This window comes from Geotrypetes seraphini, chromosome 2, assembly GCF_902459505.1.
Source record: "Geotrypetes seraphini chromosome 2, aGeoSer1.1, whole genome shotgun sequence".
Lineage (NCBI taxonomy): Eukaryota > Metazoa > Chordata > Amphibia > Gymnophiona > Dermophiidae > Geotrypetes > Geotrypetes seraphini.
The window spans coordinates 74,865,045-74,890,103 of NC_047085.1; the positions used below are offsets into that span (position 1 = coordinate 74,865,045).

The 25,059-nt window shown below is 41.3% G+C and overlaps 1 protein-coding gene across 2 annotated transcripts in view; it reads left to right on the forward strand.

Moving 5' to 3' along the window:
* Positions 1-1,356: 1,356 nt before the first annotated feature.
* GEM (GTP binding protein overexpressed in skeletal muscle) overlaps positions 1,357-25,059 on the forward strand; it is a 39,855-nt gene continuing 16,152 nt past the window's right edge. The window contains exons 1-4 of one of the 2 annotated variants that reach the window (XM_033933650.1): positions 1,357-1,482; positions 3,132-3,453; positions 17,765-17,841; positions 24,373-24,577. In XM_033933650.1, coding sequence (XP_033789541.1) covers positions 3,141-3,453; positions 17,765-17,841; positions 24,373-24,577 — 595 coding nt within the window. In that variant the 5' untranslated portion in view covers positions 1,357-1,482; positions 3,132-3,140. The remainder of the gene's footprint in view (positions 1,483-3,131; positions 3,454-17,764; positions 17,842-24,372; positions 24,578-25,059) is intronic. The other variant, XM_033933651.1, reaches the window with a different exon arrangement.

Here is a 25,059-nt window from a genome sequence, read left to right on the forward strand (position 1 = left end):
AGGTATAAAATAAGCTGCATAAAAGGTATAAAACAACTGCCTATCTGTAATCCTTCTTCACACAAAAATAGTCAAGCAAAAGCTGGCGGTACTGTAGTTTTCATTGGATTTTTTTTTGTGTGTTGAACTCTGAGGAAACTGCATTTGGCTTGCCTTCCTCAAATAATCGGTTGGAATTGTAATTCTTCATATTGGCACTTTAATACATATGATTTATGAGTGCTCTATACCATTTTATATCTGGACTAATGTTTGGACTATTATTTGTGATATATTTGCCCTACATATTGACTTAATTTCATCCATTGTTATTTTTAAGTCTTGCTCACCTCAAATTCAATTAAGAGACACACCAAAAAACTCTGATATCACCATTGTTCAGAAGCTTATACTTTCAAATTGGAAAAACTCAAACTTTCTTAATGTTCACTTTTGGTGGCAATATGTATGACAATAGAAAAAAAAATGAACTATTCATTGCAGAACAACTGGGTGCAAAAATAAGCAAAAGTTCCATATAGTCCCCTCTCAAAATATACCTCAATACCACTACTACAGAAATATCATAATTGTACTAATTCCTATGTAAGATCTCTAGTATCCTTGACCCTCTGACTCTATTTTGACATTTTTGTATTTCAATGTTTTATGTTTTGTTCTATTGCAAAAAAAACTTTTCAATAAAATTTCTAGTGAAAAAAAAGTTTTTATTGGACTAACTCTACATTCTTGACTAGCTTATGTTTCCTTCATCAGGGTACTGTGACCAGAAGGGAGGTCAGTCTCAGCTCTGAAGGATGTATTGAGTTAGAGAGTCCAATATAAAGGCACCACCTAGAATTTTTGGGATGACCCTTATTTCTACATATTCAAATTGACTAACCTGGTACCCACAAAGCCAAATGGAGCAAATCTCACATTCTCAGCTTTCAAGATTCTCCGCAGGACTAAGAATAGACTTTCCAGGAAAAAAATATTGTCCCCCCCCCCTAAGAAGTGAGAAACATTTGCAGCTCTCCTTATCTCTATAAAGCACAACTAGTATTTGATTTTAATTACAATTGCCCAGGATCACATTGCTGGAAGAGATTTAAGAGACATATCACTTTGTATATTTTCCATTGCTCTATTTTCTGCTTGAGCGTTGGAAAAATCTATAAGAAGTGGAAATAGCAAGACAAAAACACCCTCAAGTAAGTGATTTTGTTGGATTTACTGCATGAAACTTTTTTTTTCAGCCCTGCCTGCTCACTTCCTCCTGGTTCAGAGCTGGCTGTGAGCTCAGGGTCGATGACATCACGGAAAAGCCCTGTCTCAGATCACTTATGCTTAATATAAACTGGGAGAGCTGAGAAAGAGTTAGACAGAAGCGATCGGAGAATAAGGAGAATTTTCAGCAGTAAACCTCTAAGGTAGCTACAATCCATTCCTCAGACCCTCAAGTGTAGAACAACTAGTTTCTGGAAAGTGGACACTTTAAAAGTAAGTTGTTTTGTTTTCTAAAGAAAATAGCTATATTAATTTTGATTGCAATAAAGTCTATCATGAATAAGGCAATCAATATACTTATGTTGCACACAGTTCAATCTAAAACAGATATCGAACAATGAAACTGTATTCCTTTTATTTAAAAAAAAAAAAAATATGGAAGGAAATTTGAATTATAATTATTTTTTTATTAACAGAATGTCATCTGGAGAGAAAGAATAGAAAATTAAAAATGTAAAAATTAAATGCTTCCATTTTAATGTTGCTAATTTATCCCCCTTTTATCAAGCTGTGTTAGAGTTTTTTATTGCAAGTCTCTATGGTAAAAGCTCCGACACTCATAGAAATTCATTGTCACTTTTGCTGCAGCGGTCTACGATAATTCCCCCCCCCCCCAATACAGCTTGACAAAAGGGGGCCTTATAATAAAATTTGATGCAGTTTATATCTGTGCAAAAAGATTGTTTTGTGACAAAACTTGATGGTGTGGTTAAAAATACAAAAAATGGAGACATAAATATTGGGCTCCTTTTATCAAGGTATTTCATCACACGCTAACCCCCGCGGCAAGCTAAAAAACTAATGCCTCGTCAATGAAGGCGTTAGCGACTTGTGTGGCAGGCAGTTCAATGCGTGGTATTCTGCGCATTAAACCCCTACCGCGCCTTGATGAAAGGAACCCATTGTGCAGAAAAATGAATCCAAACAAAGTTTGAATTAAAAATTGGAACACTAATAATTCTTGGGAAGAGTTTTGCTGAAATGCAGTGCAATGCTTGTAAGTTAAGCTTATACCAAATGACTGTAGTAATGTTCTCTAGAATGGGTTAAGAAGTTCACAATGCTAGCCTGTCACTGGATTTGCTTGGATAGTGCATTTTTAAAGCAGATTACAAATGAATATTAGTTTGAAAAAGAAAAACGCTTCATATAAAGGAACTGACAGGCTTCAGTCTGTAAAGGGAAGATTCCCAAGGAATAGTCACTGTGGTGGCTGGAGAACATCAAAGTAACTTTACTAAACATGGTATTTGTATGGGTTACATCACCAGAACCTACATCCACATCCAAGATGGAAAAAAAAAAAAATAAGTATGAGATGCTTTGAAGGCCATGTTTAGACAAAGAGGGCTAACCTGGCTAGCTGCAGCTGACCCACATTGTTCAGTTGGTTTAAACACCATAAATTCATGTGATTACTTTTTCCAAGTAATAAAACCTCTAGTGGCTGGTATAGGTGCATGCAACATTTGAAAAGTTGCACCATTAAGATTTGGAGAGGGTGTTGCTCTCATATGGAAAAAAGTATATGTGAAGTTAGTTAACCTGTGGGCTATTAGAAATTTTTTTTTACTTTACTTGCAGGAAGCTTCATTTTTCTTTAAGGACAGCAGATGTTCTCAATTTCATTTATGTCTTATTAATAGTTGCCAGTTCTACGGGTGCTTAATCACCCACAGTATTGAGCAAATACCTTCACTTTGTCCAGGAGGGTAATGCATGATAGGTTTACCACCCCAAATTGTTATGAAAACTTGACTCCTATGGCTATCAGATTTGAAACTTTTATAAGAGCAAAATATTCATCTAATTTGCCTACATATTTGTGAAGTTATACATTGTGTCCTATTCTTCAACTGCAGGAGTGAGCGATGACATTGAATGTGACTATGCGTCGTACCAGCACCGCTGTGCATTCACAGCAGCAACGCTGGAGCATTCCCGCAGATGGGTGCCACCTGCTGGTCCACAGGCACCCACATACAAACATCACGCGAAAGTCCACCATCAAACCCGAGGATTACTACAGGGGAAGCTGGTCTTCTGACTCTTCAGATTCGGTCATTTCCTCAGAATCGGGAAAAACTTACTATCGTGTAGTGATGATTGGGGAGCATGGAGTGGGAAAGTCTACACTTGCCAATATTTTTGCAGGCTTGAATACTGACTGTGATGTGCTAGGAGGTAAGTTATTACCTCTTATGTTGTTCTTAGTATCTATCCAATCTTTGTCCTGAACCCGGTGGAAGCCAGAAGCATTAATTCACAGAGTAGAGAATGATCAGGAGAGCCAAGGCTGGTAGCAAAGTTTTGAAGAGATAGGTAGGAAGGTAGATAGGTGGGTGAGTGGTTGGAAAGAAGAGAGGCAGAGGAGAGAGAAGGCGAAGGAGAGATGCTGCTGGACCTGGGTAGTGGGGAGAGGTGTTGCTGGACTTGGGTGGTAGGGAGAGGGAGAGTTGCTGCTGGACCTGGGTGGTGAGGAGGAGGTGAGGAAAATGTCTTGCTGGACCTGGGTGGTGAGGAGGAGGATAAAGGGAGAGTTTCTGCTGGACCTGGGTGGTAGAAAGAGGTGCTGCTGGACCTAGATAGTGGGGCAGATGTGAGAGGTATACCTGGGTGGTGAGGAAGAGGTTAGAGGGAGAATTGCTGCTGGACCTGGGTGGTAGAGAGAGGTGCTGCTGGACCTGGGTGATGGGGTAGAGATGAGAGGGAGAGGTGCTGTTGGACCTGGAATGTGGGGAGAGGTGCTGCTGGATCTGGGTGGTGGGGAGGAGGTGAGAGGTGCTGCTGGACCTGGGTGGTAGGGAGGAGGTGAGAGGGAAAGGTGCAGATGGACTAGGGGAAGAGCAGTGGAGAAGGAGAGGGAGACTTGATCGGGAGAATGGAGACACGACTCAGATAGGTAGAGATGCAGACTACAGAGGGAAAACAAAGGAGATGCACAGAGAAGAGATGCTAGACATGGAGGGAGGATAGGGGAAGAGACACAGGGGGAATGCTGGATGGCGAGGGAATGGGGACACAGAAGAGCAATCACAGGGGTACTGGGCTGATCACAGGGGTACTGGGCAGGATAGATAGGGACACAGAGGAAAGATCAAAGGTGAACATGGAGAGAGAAGGTATGTCAAATGGACAGGACACCCTGCAAAGATAGAAGAAAAAAAACCCAAAGAGACATTGCAACCAAAGTGAATGAAAAATAAACTACTCGGACAACAAAGGTAGAAAAAATCATTTCATTCTGAATTTATTAATTTGATTGCTTCTGTGTAGAAATCTTGCAGCAATCCTATTCTGTTTTCTCACTAGGTGCTGTATTAGTGTTTTAGCATTGTTTTCACACATAAGGTTGTTGTTCTATGAGTCCTGGGAGTCAGTACTGTTATGATGATATGTTAAGGTTCCAACTCTTTTGCACAAGTTTATGTATGGTGTTTTGCAGTGGCTACTCTCCTTCAGTTTAGCCCAGTCACCATAGTGACAGCCATCCAGCTGAGAAATGTGGGCTGCTGATACTAGGACATTTGTTTTTGAGCGAGTCAGAAGGTGCCACATCTATTTGATAACTGGGACTTCTGTCCTTCCTGGTACTGTGAATGCTGCCTGCAGAGGATCTCCAGCTCAGGCCCATCTGAAGACTAAAGACCTGGTTCTCTCACAAATCACAGCACAGAGCTGATACTGGAATATCAGGCCAGCCCTTCCACAATAATATTTTAAACAAGTGGACAATTGTGATGGCCAATAACCTGAACATGCTACTAGATTCTATAAAACCATGGGAGTATTTTCAGCTGAAACAAATCTTGATTTTTTTTCTAGCGTTATTCTTCTAGTGTTTAAGTTTTCTGAAAGTGACAGTCCCCTAGCCATTATAATTAGTACTGAAATTACTACTAGTACTACTGCTACTTATCATACTAACATAGTAGGTGATGGTAGATAAAGGCTCAAATGGTTCATCCAGTTTGCCTAACCTGACCCTTTATCATTTCTTTAGCGCTGCTAGACATATGCATCACCTCAATAATTAGCTGCTGATCTGGGCCATTTTGGTGCAAAGGCAGAATTTGTGCATAGGTACATAGAGATTTTCCCTCCTTTCTCTTTTTCTTCTTTTGAGAATCCATGTCTCTGCCAGTTAGTGATTCATGTTCTAAGATAGTCTTTAGGCTAGCAAGAGCTCAATAGGAACAATACATGCTTCATTTCATTTTCTCAGGGGCTGGCAAATTCCTCCTGGTCTTTTGGGTTTTCAGTTCACTTGAAACTGACGTGTTTGGGAGTTATGAATCCATAAGCCTTCACATACAGCTAACTACAGTTTCTCCTTTTTAAACTGTCTCCTGTCCAGTTCAATCATAGTGGTAATAATTTTCTTTGACTGAGAGGCATAGACCAAAGCTTCCTTTGGTTCTCGGGAAAAATATACTCTTAACCTGTCTCCATTCACCCTGATGTTCTGAATGCTGTCCATATGGCATCCCTGGCTGTAGTGGGCTAGCAAGAGGAACAGAAACCAAGCCTTGGAATCAGATCTGGACCACCTACATGGTAGCATACAACAGAGTCACTGAGCCCTTGAGTCAGCACCAGATGTCTCATTCTTTAAATATCATTTCCGTCCCTGACGATTCAAATATCAATAGTAATGGTAAAAGTGAAAGAAATTTGATAAAGAGGTTTAAAAACATGCAGTGGCACCTAATAGAATTCAAGCATTTTATGGAAACATAGAAACATGATGGCAGATAAAGGCCAAATGGGCCTTCTAGTCTGCCCATCCACAGTAGCCATTATCTTTTTCTCTCTCCAAGAGATCCCACGTGCCTATGCCACGCTTTCTTGAATTCAGACAGTTTCTGTCTCCATCACCTCTTCCAGGAGACTGTTCCATGCATCTACCACCCTTTCTGTAAAAAAATATTTCCTTAGATTACTCCAGAGCCTATCACCTCTTAACTAAAGCTAGTCTTAGTTAGGACACTGGTCTTTGACCAAAGGGCCGCCGCATGAGCAGACTGCTGGGCACGATGGATCACTGGCAATTCTTATGTTCATCCTATGATCTCTCATTCCAGAGCTTTCTTTCAACTGAAAGAGACTCGACTCATGCGCATTTACGCCACGTAGGTATTTAAACGTCTCTATCATATCTCCCATTTCCCGCCTTTCCTCCAAAGTATACAGATTGAGATCTTTAAGTCTGTCCCCATACGCCTTATGTTGAAGACCACATACCATTTTAGTAGACTTCCTCGAGACTGATTCTATCCTTTTTATATCTTTTTGAAGGTGCCGTCTCCAGAATTGTACACAATATTCTAAATGAGGTCTTACCAGAGACTTATACAGGGGCATCAATACCTCCTTTTGCCTACTGGCCATACCTCTTCCTATGCAACCTAGCATCCTTCTGTTTGGTTTATATTTTCTTCAACAACACTTTTGAGTACATGTGCAAGCTAAAAAATGCAAGGTCATGCATTTGGGCTGCAAAAAACAGAGGGAACGTTACAGTTTAGGGGTGAAGAATTTATGAGCATGATGGAAGAATGGGACTTGGGTGTGATTGTATGTGATGATGTTATGGTGGCCAAACAGGTTGAAAAGGTGACAGCAAAAGCTAGAAGGCTACCGTGTTTCCCCGAAAATAAGAGTGTCTTATATTTATTTTGGGTCCAAAAAATGCACTAGGGCTTATTTTTGGGGTTGTCTTGTTTTTTTCATGTACAACAATTATCTCTCTCTCTCTCTTCCACCCCAATTCTTCCTCTTTCCTTTCTCCCCCCCCCCCATGTGCAGCATCTTTCCTCCCCTCTCACCCATCCCCTTGTGCAGCATCTTTCTATCCCTCTTTCCCATCCCCCTGTGCAGCAGAACCCCACCGACCCTCCCACCATGAGACTGACATACCTCCGCTCCGAGGCCTCCAGAAGCAGCAGGGGTGGGGGTTGCTGAATCGAGTCCAATTTTTTTCAGCAAATCAGGCAGCACTAGTGTCAGGGATGGAGTCGGGGCCATTCGGAGGTCTAACTTAACCAGGGCTTATTTTTGGGGTAGGGCTTATATTAGGAGCATTTTTTTAAAAAAAATAAATCTTTATTAAGTTTCAAACAATCATAGTGCATAACAGTTATTTACACAAATGTAACAGTAAAAGCACTTTTAACTAATATATATACCTAACAATCACTTTAACCCCCCCTCCCCAAATTGATAATCCATTAGGAGCATTTTTAAAAATCATGCTAGGGCTTATTTTCGGGGAAACAGGGTATATGCATAATAGCCCGGATTCTACATCTGGCAACAATATCAGCGGTTGCCGATTGTGTGTAAATCATCTACAGAATCACACCTCCGGGAAAGAAAGGCGCTGGAAATGTAGGCCAGGGTTTTCCAGGCCTACATTTCTGGCACCCATCTATGTCATGGCGCTATAGGCCACCTAATGATATTTCCAGCATTAGCAACACCCCACGGGCATTAGGCGGCCTAAAGCACCTATGGAGGTGTGATTCAGGCACCGATTTTTGTAGGCACCGGTAGGAGCTTAACTTTGCCTTCTATTGCCATTTTAAATGGCATTTCTTAATTACCTTAGGCATCACTAAACCTACTATAGAAAAAGTCAAATGACAAAATTCCCTTATATACAAAAATTTGATGAATTAGAGAAATACTTTCCTCGTTTTTTCTTTTACTATTATCTAATAAGCATTTACTTTTCTCTTATGCTAGATATCATTTATAAACCATTAATTATACATGTTTCATTATTCCCATGTACATGATTATAACTCTAATTGGGAACCTTAGGCAGGTTGTTCACCCTCTCCAAGGTAGGGAGAACAAGAGGGCACTCTCTAAAGTTGAAAGGAGACAGATTCCGTAGGAACATAAGAAAGTTCTTCTTCACCCAGAGAGTGGTAGAAAACTGGAACGCTCTTCCGGAGTCTGTCGTAGGAGAAAACACCCTCCAGGGATTCAAGACAAAGTTAGACAAGTTCCTGCTGAACCAGAACGTACGCAGATAGGGCTGGTCTCAGTTAGGGCGCTGATCTTTGACCATAGGGCTGCCACCTGAGCGGACTGCTGGGCATGATAGACCACAGGTCTGACCCAGCAGCGGCAATTTTTATGTTCTTATGTTATGTTAAAAACTGGTGCACTAAAGCTAAGTACATGGAAATGTCAGAAAGCTTTTGGAATCCAGAAAAAGTGGCTAGATGATAATTAAGTATTGCTAAGTTTGTGATTGTGGCAGAGCGACTAATACTCTAAAACAAGAAAATTGTCTACGAAAAAATAGAGTTTGAATATAGTCAGTATAGGGGGGAAAAGAACCAATCAGACTGTCGCGAGCATTTGAGGTTTCTGTATCCCCAGCAGAGTCATAATCATGTATACAGTATGTGAATAATGAAACATGTATAATTCATGGTTTATAACTGATATTTAGCATAAGAGAAAAGAAAATGTGTATTAGACAATAAGAAAATAGTAAAAGAAAAAAAGAAGGAAAATATTTCTCTAATTCATCAAATTTTTATATATAAGGGAAGTTAATTATCTTAGGCGCCAGTAGGACGCCTACCGGGGCCAGGGCAGGATTAATTCTTTGAGGGCCCCTAGGCACACAAGTACACTGGGCCACCCCTGGCCCCGCCCCACCCCCAATTATCTGTTTTCTTCTTTACTTCTTTATTTCCACTTGTATTTCTTTCTTTTTTAAATTCAAAACAAAGATTAATATACCTGTGCACAGTTTTTCTTCTATGCAACCCTCAAACATCTCTGAACAATCCTTCCTTCCCTTCCCACCTACTTACCCAGGACTTTAACTCTGAACCCTTTCCATACTTATATAAAAGTGTTCAAATATATTGTAAAGCAGTAATATTATCCAAAATACTGTATAAGTCTATATTAATAACCAAGTTTACAACGCCTCTCAGCTGCCTCACTCTATGTCAGTGGTCTCAAACTTGTGGCCCGCCAGGTACTATTTTGAGGCCCTCGGTATGTTTATCATAATCACAAAAGTAAAATAAAACAATTTCTTGATCATATGTCTCTTTAGCTGTAAATTACAATATTATTATTAAGACTTAACCAAAAGGAAAGATTTATAAACTATAAAGAGTATTGCCTTCTCCCAACGCTTTGGATCAGTCCTGTCCTAGTGAGCCTATAACAGTATTAGTGTCCCTCTCTGATGAAGAGATGAAACTCGGGTCGGGGGACAGGGATCATAGGAAGAATGGCTTACAACAGCTTGTTTTAATTCACCAGCACAATTCAAAGGCACTTTATCACTATTGAGGACTAACATTATGCAATCAACCACCCGGCCTAGATAAGTACATTTTTATGGTCATAGGATATAACAACACAGGTGGAGTGTTTTGTATAAGAAGGGTGGTTAGGGGACAGTGAAGGCGATGATGGTCCCCTTGTTAACCTCAATTTAGTGACATCACTAAAGCATTGGTTATAAGGTCTGAGCACTTCACAATAATTTGAGGAATAATTTATAAGAAAGTTTATAATTCAATTAGAGCTGTGATAATAGTAGCAGAAGATTTTCATCACAGGATACTGAAATTTATTTCAGTATTAATTAGTTCATTTATTTATTTAATAAGACATTAACTATTGTTCTGAGGCCTTCCAAGTACCTACAAATCCAAAATGTGGCCCTGCAAAGGGTTTGAGTTTGAGACCACGCTCTATGTCAACCAACTGTAACCTTATATGTATGGATAAACAACCAAATCTGTAACTCCTCTAGCATGTTCCACTCCATGTATGCTAACTTGCAATGAAACAACAAGGCAAGCAGTCCACCAAATAATCCAACATGAAACAAAAGAAGATCGGCAGAAAATAAGAAGATTCAAATCAGGTTTATTCAATGTGCTCCCAAGTACTATGGCCCGATGCATTTCACCATATAAGGCTAGTCAACGCTAACAGAAAACCATTCCTTTCATACACACAGAAACAGATACACCCTCACCCAGTATGGAATAAGTAATCACAAACTAAAAATAGAAATATGTAGATAAAGGTTATACTGAACTGCCAAGAAGCCAAACTGCATACAGTGAAACACCACAGAAATAATGACACATAGCCCCCTAATACTCTGCAAAATATAAATATAGCAGATGTAAATTTGAAGAAACTGACAAACAATCACCACTTTACAAATTAACAAATAGAAATAAAACAAAAATTGAAAATAAGAATATACCATTTTATTGGACTAATCCATTTTTCAATTAACTTTCAGAGGCCATAGCCTCCTTCAGGTCAATATAATATAGTGCTTTTACATTATACTGTTCTGACCTGAGAAAGGGGGTTTTGGTCTCTAAAAGTTAGTAAAAAAATGTATTAAAATTAGTCCAATAAAAAGATTACCTTATTTTCTGTTTTAAAAGTTTTATCAATACAACTTAAAAAAAAAAAATCTCTTTTCTACCTTTTGTCATTTCTGCTTTAATCATCTTGTCTTCACTCTCTTCTTTCTAGCCAGCATCTGTCCTCTCCCTGTCTTCCATGCAGCATCAGCCCCTTCCATCCACTGTCTGCCCTCTCTCTCTGCCCCTTCCATCCATTGTCTGCCCTCTCCCCGTTCCATATGGTATCTTCCCTCTTTCTATGCTCCTTCCATAAACTGTCTATCCTGTGCCCCTTTTCTCTTTTATACATGATTCATTTCAGCTTCACCCCCTCTCCATTTTTCTGTCTCCACCCCCTTCCCTATGCTGTGGCATCTCTCCTCCTTTCCTTCCTTCCTTCTCATTCCACCCCATGCCCTGGCATCTCTCACCTCTCATTCCAACTCCCCCTCCATTATCTGGCATATCCTCTCCTTCCTTTCTCTCCCTTAATCTTTCTTTCCTTTCCCCTGGTCTGGCATCTGTTTCCTTCCCTACCCCCATGTCCTTGCATCTCTACTTCCCCGTCAATGGTCTGGTATCTCCTTTTCTTTCCCTCCCATGAACCTGGCATCTTTCGTTCCTCTCCCTTTTCCTTCTCCCTCCTTCCCTCTCTCTCCCCAATTGGGTGCATCAGCAGCATTTCTCTCCCCCCTTCCCTGTGCATCAGCAGCATTTCTCCCCCTCCCCTCTCCCTTTGCAGCAACAACATTTATCCCCCCCTCCCCCCTTCCCTGTGCAGCAGCTGCATTTTTTCTGCAGCTCCCTCTGGCACGTGCTTTGTTTCTGGTCGGTTCCCTTGCCATCTGTTGAAAGCCGCGGGCAACGCTCCTCTTGCAATCCACGGCTGCATCAGAAGCCTTCTCTCTGAAGTCATGACATTAGAGAGAACGCTTCTGACGCAGCCTTGGGTCGCAAGAAGAGCCGACGCCTGCAGCTTTGAACAGGCAGCAAGGGAGCTGGCCAGAAATGAAGCACGCGCTGGAGGGAGGTGCAGAAGAAAGGAAGGGAAAAGGCCGTGTTGGGACTCGCGAGGGAGCACAAGCTGGGCTGCAGGTTGGATAGTTGATTTTAAAGTTTGCTGCCACTGCTGCTTGTTAAGAAAAGCAGCAGCGGCAGAATAGGGAGGATGGTTCCGGTGGCGGGCCCCCCTGACCATTTTGGGCCCTAGGCCTGTGCCTACCCTTTAATCTGGACCCTGACTGGGGCCTACGATTAGGCGCTGTTTGTGTCCTTGCCATTTCTTCAGGTAACAAACTATAGATTTATTCATAGGACGTCTATAAGTGGGTGCCACGGTTTAGGTACCATATTTCCAGGGGCAGTGTTCATATTCTTAAACACATGGAAGTGTTCTTATAGACTTCTAGTGTGCCTAAATGTAGGCAGAAACAATTTTTTAATGTATTTTTCTATTTATGTCAGGACTAGCCTGGCTCATATATTTCCAAGCATAAATTATGGTATTCTGCAAACAAAGGGGTTGATATTCAAAGCAATTTAATCTGGCAGAAACGGCTCCTGGCCAGTTAAATTGCTTGTTTGGGGCTAACTGTTCATTTTCAGCAGCACTCAGCTGGTTAGTGCAGCTGATAATGACTGGTTAGCGCCTAAAACAAAACTGGCTAGGCGGGGGGGGGGGGGGGGGAGTTTCTGGGAATAGAGTCAGCACTTGGCTTGTTAATTGTTGTTATTCATCACTTGACCAGTCAAGGTCACTGCATAAATAGGACCGAATCAAGGCCAGTCCTTTCTACATGTGGTGCCCACAGTTGGTTAAGCACCAAATATCACTTTTAACATGTTATGGTTTAGCCGGCTCTGGTATAAGATAGGCTACAGTCAACAAAACACTGAGCATGGCCCGCTGAGTATCAGTCACTAAGCATGTAAATATGGGCTCCATCAATGTTTTGCCTATGTCCTTCCCCTGGGAACACACCTTTCCATTATACATTAAGCCATATGCATACATAAATTATAGCGCTGAGCTTACCGCTGCCATTTAAACATATAAGCGTGCACCCACACGCAAGGATGGCAGCATTCTATAAATTTAAATCAGCTAGTGATACTTACATTTAGGCAACCTCTTATAGAATGAGGGGGATAGAGGACAATTCTATAAATTAGCTGCTAAGATTTATGTGTTCATTCTGAGTGTAAATGTTTAGAATGAACTTGAAGAGGAACTAAGACGAGAGGAGGCAATGGTAGTGCTGAGACGGGGGACAGACCTTGAAGCAGCATTCTAATGAAACGTGAATCATGTTGGTTGTTGAGATCCTCTGCCCGACAGCGATTCAAAGTTGAAGAAAACAATATAAGTGGAGTGTTAACATTAAAAATGACTGATTGGAAATAATAAATATCAAATCTAATGTTTTTGATGAAGATGGAAGCCGCGTTAGCGGCTTTATCGCATGCACCTTTTTAGCGCGCGCTAACTCCCGCACTAGCTGAAAAACTACCGCCTGTTCAAGAGGAGGCGGTAGCAGCTTGCGCAGCTGGGAAATTAGCTCGCGCTATTACGCGTGTTAAACCGCTAACGCGGCTTCGTAAAAGGAGCCCTAAGTTTACATGGAGCCAGTGATAATACGATGTGTACATCGCAGCCAATGGTAAATTTGGTTATTGGTAAGGATGTCATCGCTGAGGCTCGGGAAGAAATTTAAGATTCTTCTAGTAGAGATAATATTTGATTTGATTTAATGTTTAGAATGTTAGCATATAGGTGTATATGTGCTCACTTACATGTCTTTATGCCAGCATGGTGCCTAGTGTTATACTCACTTAACTTCCACGGGTCGAGCAGAGATGAGACATGAGCAGGGTTCCCACTTACACATGTAATTTACAGCCTAATCTAATCTAGTCTTCAGTTTATTTACCGGGTCATCTCTCGTCAGAGCTCGACTTGGTTTACAAGAAGTCAGGAGACTAGAATATACATAAAATAAGGAGAAATAAAAAATAATAAAGATTAGTTTAGTCTATCATAGAAGGAAATCTTGCATTGTTAACAATTAGTAGGTTCTGCAGGTAAGCTAATTAGATATTGTGAGAATAGCAGGGTTTTTAAGGTTTTCTGAAATAACTGCAATTGGTCTATCATTCTAATAGCACCAGGAAGTCCATTCCAAATCTCTACCAACTTGAAAACATAGGACTGACAAAGTTTCCAAGCTGATTTAATTCCATTGAAAGAGGGAAACAATAATTTGTACTTCTGTGTGTTCCTCAAATAGCAGGTTCTATAGGCATTCCATTGTAAGGGAATCAGAGAATCAAAGATTCCATAAAGAAGTTTGAAAATAATACTTGCGCATTTAAATTGGATCCTGAAGTGAACGGGAAGCCAATGAAGCTTTCTTTTTTATTTTTTTTAGTTCAATGGTTTTATTGAATTTTGCAAATACAGTACAACAAGTATGAACAAGCCAAAAAGGCTCAGAATACAGAGAAAAGAAAAATAGGCATGAGCCAAAATACATACCAGTGCAACAAACAGAGTACTGAGATAAAATATATATATAAAAAACTGCCAGAAAAAGTAAAGAGCAATATACCTAACAGGCGCTTCAGCAGAGCTCAGTTAAGGAAAGATATATATATGCAACAAGAAACCATAAAGCCAATGAAGCTTTCTAAGCAAAGGAGAGACATGATCAAACTTTCGTATCCCAAAGATAAGTTTCGCCACCGTATTTTGTAACAACTAAAGACGTTGCAAGTTGCCTTGCTTGATACTGAACGTCACCTGTATATATCTATATCACATCTATATTCTATATATCTATATCACATCTATATTCTTTATATCACTTCTAAATTTCTGTGTCCAACATTGCTCACTCACAAATATATTGAACAGAATGGGCCCCTTTACCAATGCCTGAGGCACGTTACTACTCAACTTTCTTTCCTCCGAGCACATTCCATTTACCATCAATCTCTGTCGTCTGTCAACTAATGAGCTTGGAAACATCAATGATTGGCACTAACAACCAATTATTGATGTTAATTGGCAGTCTTAAAAATTTGTGCATGTACCTCTCTGTACGTAATTCTATAAAGCACAGTGCCTAACGTCAATTGCACATATCTGAAAAGGAGCGTAGACCAAAGAGCACCCACATTGGGTGTTGAGATTTACTTTTGCTTTTGGTAGGCCCATGTACAGCACAGCATGCTGTTTTATCTCCCATCACTCTAACCACCACCCAATGAGCTCCCAATCAACGACTTCGGAAATACCCACCTATATTATCTTTTTATCTGTGATCTAGAATGTACTGTAATTCTTCTACACTACACCCGATTTAACCGATCGAGTTGACATGTATTACCTCTGTAAAATGCATTATCTTCTGTTATATGTATTATCTTCTGTAATAAGTATTATCTTCTGTGAAATTGTAGTATCATAACTCATTACTGTTCCTGTAACTTACTCTTATCCTGAAATGTAATTCTACTGGAATGTCCCAGATATTTTCTATACTGTAATCCGCCTAGAACCGCAAGGCACAGGCGGAATAGAAATCCCTAATGTAATGTAATGTAATTTATGAAGGGTGCCTTCCTTTTATAGAATAGCGCTTAGCGCTCAAGTTTTTTTGCACTGAATTTTCTGCGCCATTAATTGAATTCCCTCTCTTGTGGGCACTTGCTACACATAAGTGCTCACATTCACAAAAGTGACTTAAGATTGAGCACTAAGGGCTCCTTTTACTAAGGTGCGCTAGCGTTTTTAGCGCATGCTCAAGATTAGCGCGTGCTAACCACACGCTAAATGAAAAATACTAGCACAAGCTCTATGGAGGTGTTAGCGTTTAGCACACGTAGCATTGTAGTGCACGCTTAGCGTGTGCTAAAACCGCTAGTGCACTTTAGTAAAAGAAGCCCTAAATGTTAGGCATGTTAATATCTGATTGAAGTAGCATTTTATAATGGAAAATAAGTCCGCTGAAAGTTAGGCACCAAAATTGGCAACTAACTTGATCAATAGGCTTAATCAGTGCTGATATTGGCACTCAATACCTTACAATCAGTTTTACTTGGACTTAATTGAAAGTTAGGTACCTAAATCGAAAAATTCAGTTCTATAAAAAGTAGGCGTCAAGCTCAAAGCACCGACACTAAAAGGTTCCTTTGTGAATTAGGTGTCGTTAGGCTCCAATATCGGCGCCTGACTTTAGGTGAAGAAAACCCTGACATAAATATGGTGCGCCTAATTGTTAGGACACTGAGTGCCACCTAAACATGCTTGGGTGATGCAAAGCATAATTCTAGAATGGGCATTTAAATTTTATAAAATCTGCTTATATCAACACCTAACTAGGCACACTTTATAAAATCAGTGCCTAAGTGCTTGCTGTCTTTAACAGAATAAGCTATTATGAGCCTTCTGGGCACCTGATTCGAGATGTTCAGTTATAAATTTGGGCCCCATCCCTGGAATGCTTCTAAACAAGCACCACTCAGAGTTTAATAGCACAAATTATCCACACATAAAATATGAATGTCATATAGTTTGAGCACTGGTTAGCTATTTTTCTGCACTGTTGTTGCACTATGGTTTTGTGTTGTGGACTTTAGCACCCAGATTTTGAGCATCAGTCTCTGTATAAGTAATGTTGGACCATATTGCCAAATGTTCAGATGCCCAGAAATTGAAATAAACATACTCAAGAAGAAAACATTCAATGTTGGCTGCATATCTATTATTTATTTTGAAAATTGGAGTCAATTATTTTAGGACTCTTAACGGATATTAAAATTATTTAGTATGATGGCCTTGAACTGGATAAAATTTCAAGTTTTTCTATGAGCATTCTCAGGGTAAAAAACTATATACTGTATGTATATAGTGTGTGTGCAAAGGGTTACCAGATGTCTGGATTTACCCAGACATGTTTAGGTGTCCAGATGGCTTTCTTCCCTGACCAGGGTATTCTTCCCTGTCCCCCACCTACTCTGACTGGCCCAAAGATTAAATTGCAGTGAGGAGGTAGGGGGACAGGGAGAGCCACAGGAGGAGAGAGAAGCACCATCCTGAGTGGGGAAGGTTGGAGGGAGGGAGGGAGGGAGGGAGAAAAGAGAGAGAGAGAGAAGAACCCAAAGGCCCACAGGGAAGGGAGGTTATGGAGAGTGAGAGAGAGAAAAACACCTGGGGGTGGGGGGGAGGGGGTGCAGGGATATAAAGAAGCACTAAATGTTACAGAAGATGGGATGAGAGACTAAGGAAATAGGTGGAAAGTGTGTGGGACATGGGCAAAACTGGTGAAAGGTGGAGAGTGAGGCGAGGCAGGGGTGTGACTGGGTGGGGATTGAGTGGGGCAGGGGCAATACTGATGAGAGGTAGGGGTGAGGTAGAGTGGGGCTGGGGTGAAGTGAGGTCATGGTGTGGCGGGGTTATGTGTCCTCTTTATGAACTTCACAAATATGGTAACTGTGTGTGTGTATCTACCGGTATCTCTCTCTCTCTCTATATATATATATATACAAACACACACATTTCATTTTAACTAAGCATTAGTTCTTCAGGAATGCTATATCATGAATGGGCATGAGGCCATGTGTTAAAGTGAACTTGTGGTAGCTGAAACGTGTGCCAACCATATGTTAATAAATCAGAGAAAACATCCAGTATTTGAGCTGATTGTTGGATGAACTTCTGGCCTCTGCAGCGGTTCTGACCCCATCAACCTCTGCCTGAGTGAAGAAAAATAACAAATATTTTCCATGACTAATCTGAGCTGGAGTCTGCACGTCTGCGTTTTCTAAAAAGAGTAGATGGCACTGTTTGGTTTATTTCTTCTAGTGTTACAGAAGTTCTTTTTCCACAGAATAAAATAAATTCCGTTAAAAACTGGATGAATTGAGGAATCTAGGTATCTTCATGTAATGGCTGACCACTAAGCCAGACAAATGCAGTACAGAATTCATATGGCAAACTTTTATACTTAAACAGTAAAATGTTCCTTATTTGTGAGAGATATTGCATACAGCTTGATTTTTTTTTCTTTCTTTCCTAGAAGATACTTATGAAAGAACCTTGATGGTGGATGGTGAAAATGCAACAATCATATTGATAGACATGTGGGAAAATAAGGTAGAGTATTTCACCTTGTTTCTTAGGTCTAGAGCAAGGATGTCCAACATTTTGGCTTCCCTGGGCCGCATTGGCCGAAAAAAATGTTTCTGGGGCTGCGCAAACGCTGTAGCAAGACAGAGGAGGGAGCCGGCAAGATGGTAAACACCCGGGGGCAGCAGAGGAAAACACTGCATCGCCTTTGACCGGGGCCGCAAAAAATACTTCATGGGGCTGCATGCGGCCCTTGGGCCGCAGGTTGGACACCCCTGGTCTAGAGAGAAATGTATCTACTACTACTACTACTAGTTAACATGTTTATAGGACCACTATGTGTACACAGCAGTTTATAGATACCAATAAGAGACAGACCCTTCTTGGTAGAGCTTACAGTCTAGAGAAGACATACTGTACATACAGGAGAAACGAGAATTTGGGAATTTCATTATTAGCAAAATGGTTAAGGTATTTTGGATTAAGAACATGCCTTTATCAGTTGTACCTCAAGTTACATTCAGATACAGTGGATATATGTGATTATCTCTGGATAAAGGTGACTAAAGTTACCAGAAGCAAAAAAACGAGGCTTTAATGAATTCTGTTAGAGCAAACAATTTATAATGCAACAGTCTATACCTCATCCTTTTATGTGAAAAAAATACAAAAGTTACAGAAGTTCAAGCATGTAACCTTTTCAGACTGCAATTCTCAACATTTTGGATCCTTAGTCACATTTTCCATAAGAACATAAGAATAACCATACTGGATCAGACTGATGATCCACTTAGCCCAGTATCCTACTTCCAACTGTGGCCAATCCACAGAATGCCAGGTAAATAGTAGCAAGATTCCATGAAACCAATCCCAGGTCAAATGATAGTTTCCCCCATGTCTGTGTCAATAGCAGACTATGAATCTTTCCTCAAGGAATTTGTCCAAACCTTTTCTTTTAAACCCAAATATGCTGTAAGAATTCCAGAGTTTACCATACCATATCATACCATACCCTATAATTTCTTATACCCCACAATTGTCAGCAAGGATTCATTATGGTTAACAATAAGATTTGGGATCAATTATTACAATTACAATAAGATTCAAGAGAGAATTGGAGGATAGCGGGTAGACAGTTCCACAGAAAAGAGATAGGTTTTTAACATTTTCCTGAAGTTGTAATATGAAGGGGTCTGTCGTAGAAATAATAGTAGGCTTAGGGTTACCATATGGCTACCCTAGGTAGGCTATTCCAGACTTGGGACCCTGGAATTCAAAGATAGATTCGAATAGTTTTTATTGTTGAACTTGGTGGGGAGAAGGAAATGTCAGTTTGAGGTGTTGTATCTTTCAAGAGCTATGGAAATAGCAGGGAACCTTGATGCCTTGTACTAGTTTATTAGTTATCTCCATAAATTGCTTTGTAGGTCATGCAAGCGATCTTGAAATGAATTATTTTCATTGGCAGCGAGTGTAACTCTCCCTATAGCGGGCTAGCCTTCTCGAATTTGCCTACTTCAAAAGTTAGTCTAGCTGCATTATTTTGGAGTAGTTGCAATCTCTGACATTTCTTCTCTGTGATGCCATAGTACAAAGAATTCCAATAAGATGGCTCGTTCAACTGTTCTAAAATTATTTTGGTTTAGGAGGAATCTAATCGTTCTTAGTTGTCTCAGTCTAAAAAAGAATTTTTTGACCAAGGAGTCAATCTGATCTCCAAAGGTAAAATAAGCTTAACTGTTCATTAAGTGAAAAAGTATTTCCTTCTATTCATTTTAAAAGTATTACCATGTAACTTCATCGAGTATCCCCTAGCCTTTGAAATTTTTGAAAGAGTAAAATATCAATTCACTTTTACCCGTTCTATATCATTCAGGATTTTGTAGACCTCTGTCATATCCCCATCTCTTTTCCACGCTGAAGAGCCCCAACCTCTTTAATCTTTCTTCTAGCAACTCAGGCAGCGAAAATTGACCCCACCATCACCAAACTGATGATCAAAACAACAGACATCAAAGTGTTTCGGAAAGAAATCAAAACATTTCTTTTCAAAAACCACGTCCTTACTTAATATTCCCCTCCCCAATCGCACATGCACTCTCCCCAGCAAATAACACACTAGTCATCCCCTTGAACCTCATTTATCAAAAATATCCAAACTCCTAAATAAGCATCTCCCTTAGATATCCATTTAACCTTCTCCTAAATAAGCATCTCCCTTAGGTATCCACTTAACTGATTCCTTCAAAGTTAGGGACCTTTCTTCAGTTGCCTATATTGTTTTCCCCACTGAACCTTGTAACTACTTGAACCCAAGTTATTCTATCGATAAATCCAGATATCTTATACTTGTATTTCTATACCACAACATGTAATTTACTTAAATCGTTGTAATGTAATTCTCTCGGTAATGTCCTGATCTCTTTTAATTGTAATCCGCTTAGAACCTCAAGGCACAGGCGGAATAGAAATCACAAATGTAATGTAATGTAATACGAGAGGAGTTCCATCTCCTTTATCATTTTGGCCACTCTTCTTTGAACCTTTCCTAATTCTGCTATATCTTTTTTGAGATAGTTACATTTTTCTGTCCTTGGAAGCTTGCAAACTAAAAGATCAATTCTATAACTAGGTACCTGAGGTTATGTGCCCCTTTCCCTGTGTATATGGCCAAGGAGTGCCACTTATGGTCATAAGCAGGGTAAGCACTCTTTAAGGATGCCCATAAATGAGTCAAATGAATGCAGCAAGCTCCTTCTCTGCCCATGAATGAGTCGGTGTACCAGACTCCCTCTCTGACAAAAATCAAATCTAGTCTATAAATGCACCCTTTTGAGGGTGTTTTTAAATCTTAACCCATTCCATCTTAACCCATTCCTTGTTGATGGAGGAATAGCTTAATGGTTAGACCAGAGATGACTTTACTCTTTCCTCCTTAACATAAGAACATAAGCCGTGCCTCTGCTGGGTCAGACCTGAGGTCCATCATGCCCAGCAGTCCGCTCACGCGGCGGCCCATCAGGTCCAGGACCTGTATACTAGCCCTCTATCTACACTTCCCCCTCCCCATTCGCGGTTTCGGTAATCGCAATTTCACATATTCGCGATTTTTGGGGGAGGGGAAAAAAAGAAAAAAAAAACCATCGTTAAGTCTTCCCCCCCGGCATCCCGGCCTTACCTGATGGTCTAGCGGGGCAGGAGCGATCTTCCTATGCTCCTGCCCCGTGCAGATTGCCATTAGGAAATAGCTGTAGGGAGTTCCCATCATAGTCTCGAGAGCCTACGGGAACTCACAGCAGCCATTTCCTAATGGCGATCTGCATGGGGCAGGAGCGTAGGAAGATCGCTCCTTCCCCGAAAGCCCGCTAGACCACCAATTAAAGCTGGGAAGGCGGGTGGGAGACGGGGGTGGGTCAGAGCAGGATATTCACAGTTTTTCGCCATTCGCGGTCCGGCTCTGCCCCTATCCCCTGCAAATCCAAAGGGAGAATTGTATACCCTTTTCCTTCAGAAAATTGTCCAATCCCTTCTTGAACTCCAATACCATACGCTGTCCTATCACTCCCTCTGGAAGTGCGTTCCAGGTGTCCACCACTCGTTGGGTGAAGAAGAACTTCCTAGCATTGGTTCTGAATCTGTCTCCTTTTAATTTTTCGAAATGCCCTCTCGTTCTTGTAGTTGTCAAAAGTTTGAAGAATCTGTCCCTCTCCAAGTTCTCTATGCCCTTCGTGATCTTATAAGTCTCTATCATATCCCCTCTAAGTTTCCGCTTCTCCAATGAAAAAAGCCCAGTCTCTCTAATCTTTCAGCGTATGAAAGGTTTTCCATATCTTTTATCAAATGTGTTGCTCTCTTCTGAACCCTCTCGAGTATCGCCATATCCTTCTTTAGGTACGGCGACCAATATTGGACGCAGTTCTCCAGATGCAGGCACACCATCGCCCGATAGAACGGCAGGATAACTTCTTTCGTTCTGCTTGTAATACCCTTCTTGATTATTCCTAGCATTCTATTTGCTTTCTTAGCAGCCGCTGCGCATTGTGCCGATGGCTTCATTGTCATGTCCACTATTACCCCCAAGTCCCTTTCTTGGGAACTCTCACTCAATAACAGGCCTCCCATTGTGCAGCTGTACCTCTGGTTTCTGTTTCCTACGTGTAAGACTTTGCATTTCTCTACATTGAACTTCATCTGCCATCTCGTCGTCCATTCCCCTAGTTTGTTTAGGTCCCTTTGTAAATCTTCACAGTCCTCTTTAGTCTTAGCCCCATTGAATAGCTTGGTGTCATCTGTTAATTTTATTACTTCGCTCTTCATCCCCGTTTCTAGATCATTTATAAATACATTGAATAGCAGCGGTCCAAGCACCGACCCCTGCGGACACCACTCGTGACCTTCCTCCAGTCCGAGTAGTGGCCCTTCACTACTACCCTCTGCTTTCTGCCCGCCAACCAATTCCTGATCCATCTGTGTATGTCTCCTTCCACCCCATGGATCTTTAGTTTCCGAAGTAGGCGTTCATGGGGTACCTTGTCAAAGGCTTTTTGGAAGTCTAAGTATACAATGTCTATGGGGTCCCCTTTGTCCATCCGTTTGTTAATTCCTTCGAAGAAATGCAATAAGTTCGTCAGGCATGATCTTCCCTTGCAGAAGCCATGTTGGCTTGTTTTCATAAGTTTATGCCTCTCTAGATGCTCCTCGATGCTTTCTTTTATCAGCGCTTCCGCCATTTTCCCTGGAAACGAGGTCAGACTTACCGGTCCTTGCTGCCCCATATGCTTAAAACAGACTTCCTGAACTTTCTAGTACAGCAACATGTAAATGGGTGTATACTATACAAGGCAGCAAACACCCATTTACATGCACCACTAGCAGAATTCTATAGGTTTTGCATGTCCTTGCCACATTTAAGTATGTTCATTTATGCCAGCTCTAAGACTGGTATAATTGCAGATGCCTAAATGCAGAACACACTGATGCTGTGTTATATAGTAGAATCTCAGCTGTCCGGCACCCATGGGGATTTGTGGATAGTAGACAACTGTTTTTCTGGTTAATTGAGAGTATGTTAGAAACCTTGTCTAACACAGTCAATTCCACATACGCTCTCTCCCTCCCCAAAGCACTGGCACGGCAGCGGTCCTGAGCTGCATAGCCCTCCTTCCTACCTTCCCTCAAACCCCGAAGTGGCAGAAGCAGGCAGTGTCCTAAGCTGTGAACTCCCTCGCTCCCTCCCTCTCTTCCTTCCTTACCCGAAGCACAGCTGGTCAGCAGGAGGCAGCCTCAAAACAGTACTAATCCACAGCATGCCACTTCCGACGCGTCAGAGGAAAGGCCCTGCCTGGGCAGGCCGCGAGCAGCCTGTTTTGAGGCTTCCTCCTGCTGACCAGCTACGCTTTGGATAAGGATGGGAGAGAAGGAGGGAGGGATTGAAGGGATTCATGGCTCAGGACCACCACCTGCTTTTGCCACTAAGGGGCTTGAGGGAGGAAGGAGGGCTTTGTGGCTCAGAACCGCTTCCGTGCTGGTGCTTCGGGGCAGGAGGGAGGGGGGTTCATCTCTCAGCTGCTTCAGAGCTTGGGGGCTTGAGGGAGGGAGGATTTGCAGCTCAGGAAGCAGCCACACTGGTATTTTGGGTCAGGTGGGAGATTGGACTTGTGGCTCAGAACTGCTGCTGCTTAAAGTTTTTCAGGGTTTGAGGGAAGAAAGGGAGGGGGTGGGGGGTGTTGTGGTTCAGGACCATTGCCGCTGGTGCTTAGAGGGACTTTTTTTTTTCACCGGCAATTTTTTTGCCAGGTGAGAGTGCTGGTTAACTAAGCTTCTACTGTACTAATATTCTATAATGGAATCTGGGTGTCAGGTGCCATTATAGAATAGGTGCTCCCTGTGTGGTGTCAGGGCACATATAAGGATGCATCCACTTATATAATTGCTTCTTAAATTTGTATCTGAGACATTCGAGGGTCCATTGGAGGATTACAAGAAACCGAGCCACAATATGATTTGAATCAGGCTTCCTCGATTCTCCACCTGATGGTCTAACCATTAAGCTACTCCTTCACCAATAAGGGTGTAATAAGAAGGAACGAGTTAAGATTTAAAAGCACTCTCAAAAGGGTGCATTTTTAGACTAGATTTGATTTATGTCAGAGAAGGAGTCTGGTGCACCAATCCAGGAAGTCTATTTTAAGCATATGGGGCAGCAAAGAGGAAAGAGTAGGATCAGAATTTGGACAATAGTCTTGATAAGAGTGATTTACTTGATTATCAAAGCTCATGAGGAAAGGTGTGGAGAGAGATAAGGGAGGAAAGGTAAATTAGGACCTGCAGGATGAAGACTCTTGCAAGAGAAAAACAGGTCTTGTGCTCCTGTGCACTGATAACTTGCTTCTAATGTAGTAGAATTAGTCAGATAAATGGCTTTTGTTCTTCCTGTGGCCACTGCACTGTTTTACTTTTCCCTTTCAAAATTTATTATATCTCCATCCCTCTTCTTCTAGCTGTTTGCTCTAGACCAGAGTTATATTTTATTAGTAATTATTGTGGCTGTTTTCTCAGAGCGGAGATGACTGGATCCAAGACCACTGCATGCAAATAGGGGATGCGTATCTGATAGTCTACTCCATCACAGACAGAGCAAGTTTTGAGAAAGCCTCGGAGCTCCGAATTCAGCTGCGTAGGGCACGCCAGACAGAAGATATTCCAATCATATTGGTGGGCAACAAAAGTGACCTTGTCAGGTGCCGGGAAGTCTCGGTAGCAGGTGGGTAAAATCATAAAACATTATTTAATCTCTATAATACTTTCATCAGTGCTCACCAATCTTTCTGTGGCCATGATCCCCAGATTCCATGGCTATGGAAAGTATATGTCCCTCAGGTAGTGTAGGACAATGATGTCCAATGAGATGCCTGCCCAAGGTATGACCACAAATGCAGGTTATGTGACCCCATTTGGGATCCTGACTCATCATTTGGGAATCTCTGGGTGTGCCATCTGGAGAGGATTGTGAAGTAGTGCAATAAGACTGACCACTCAGCCATAGGAAAGAAATGGTTTTTAGAGGCTTTTTTTGCAAAAGTGTAGTAATATTTTGCATTTCCTGTTCGTTAATAGCAAAAATGAACATGCGTCAAGTGCAATGACTTTGTGGCAACTGTTGATGTGCTTAGTATGTTCCCTGTAGTTACTGCACAGAATCTTTGCCATGAGTTACCTTTAATCACAATTAACACATATCATGCA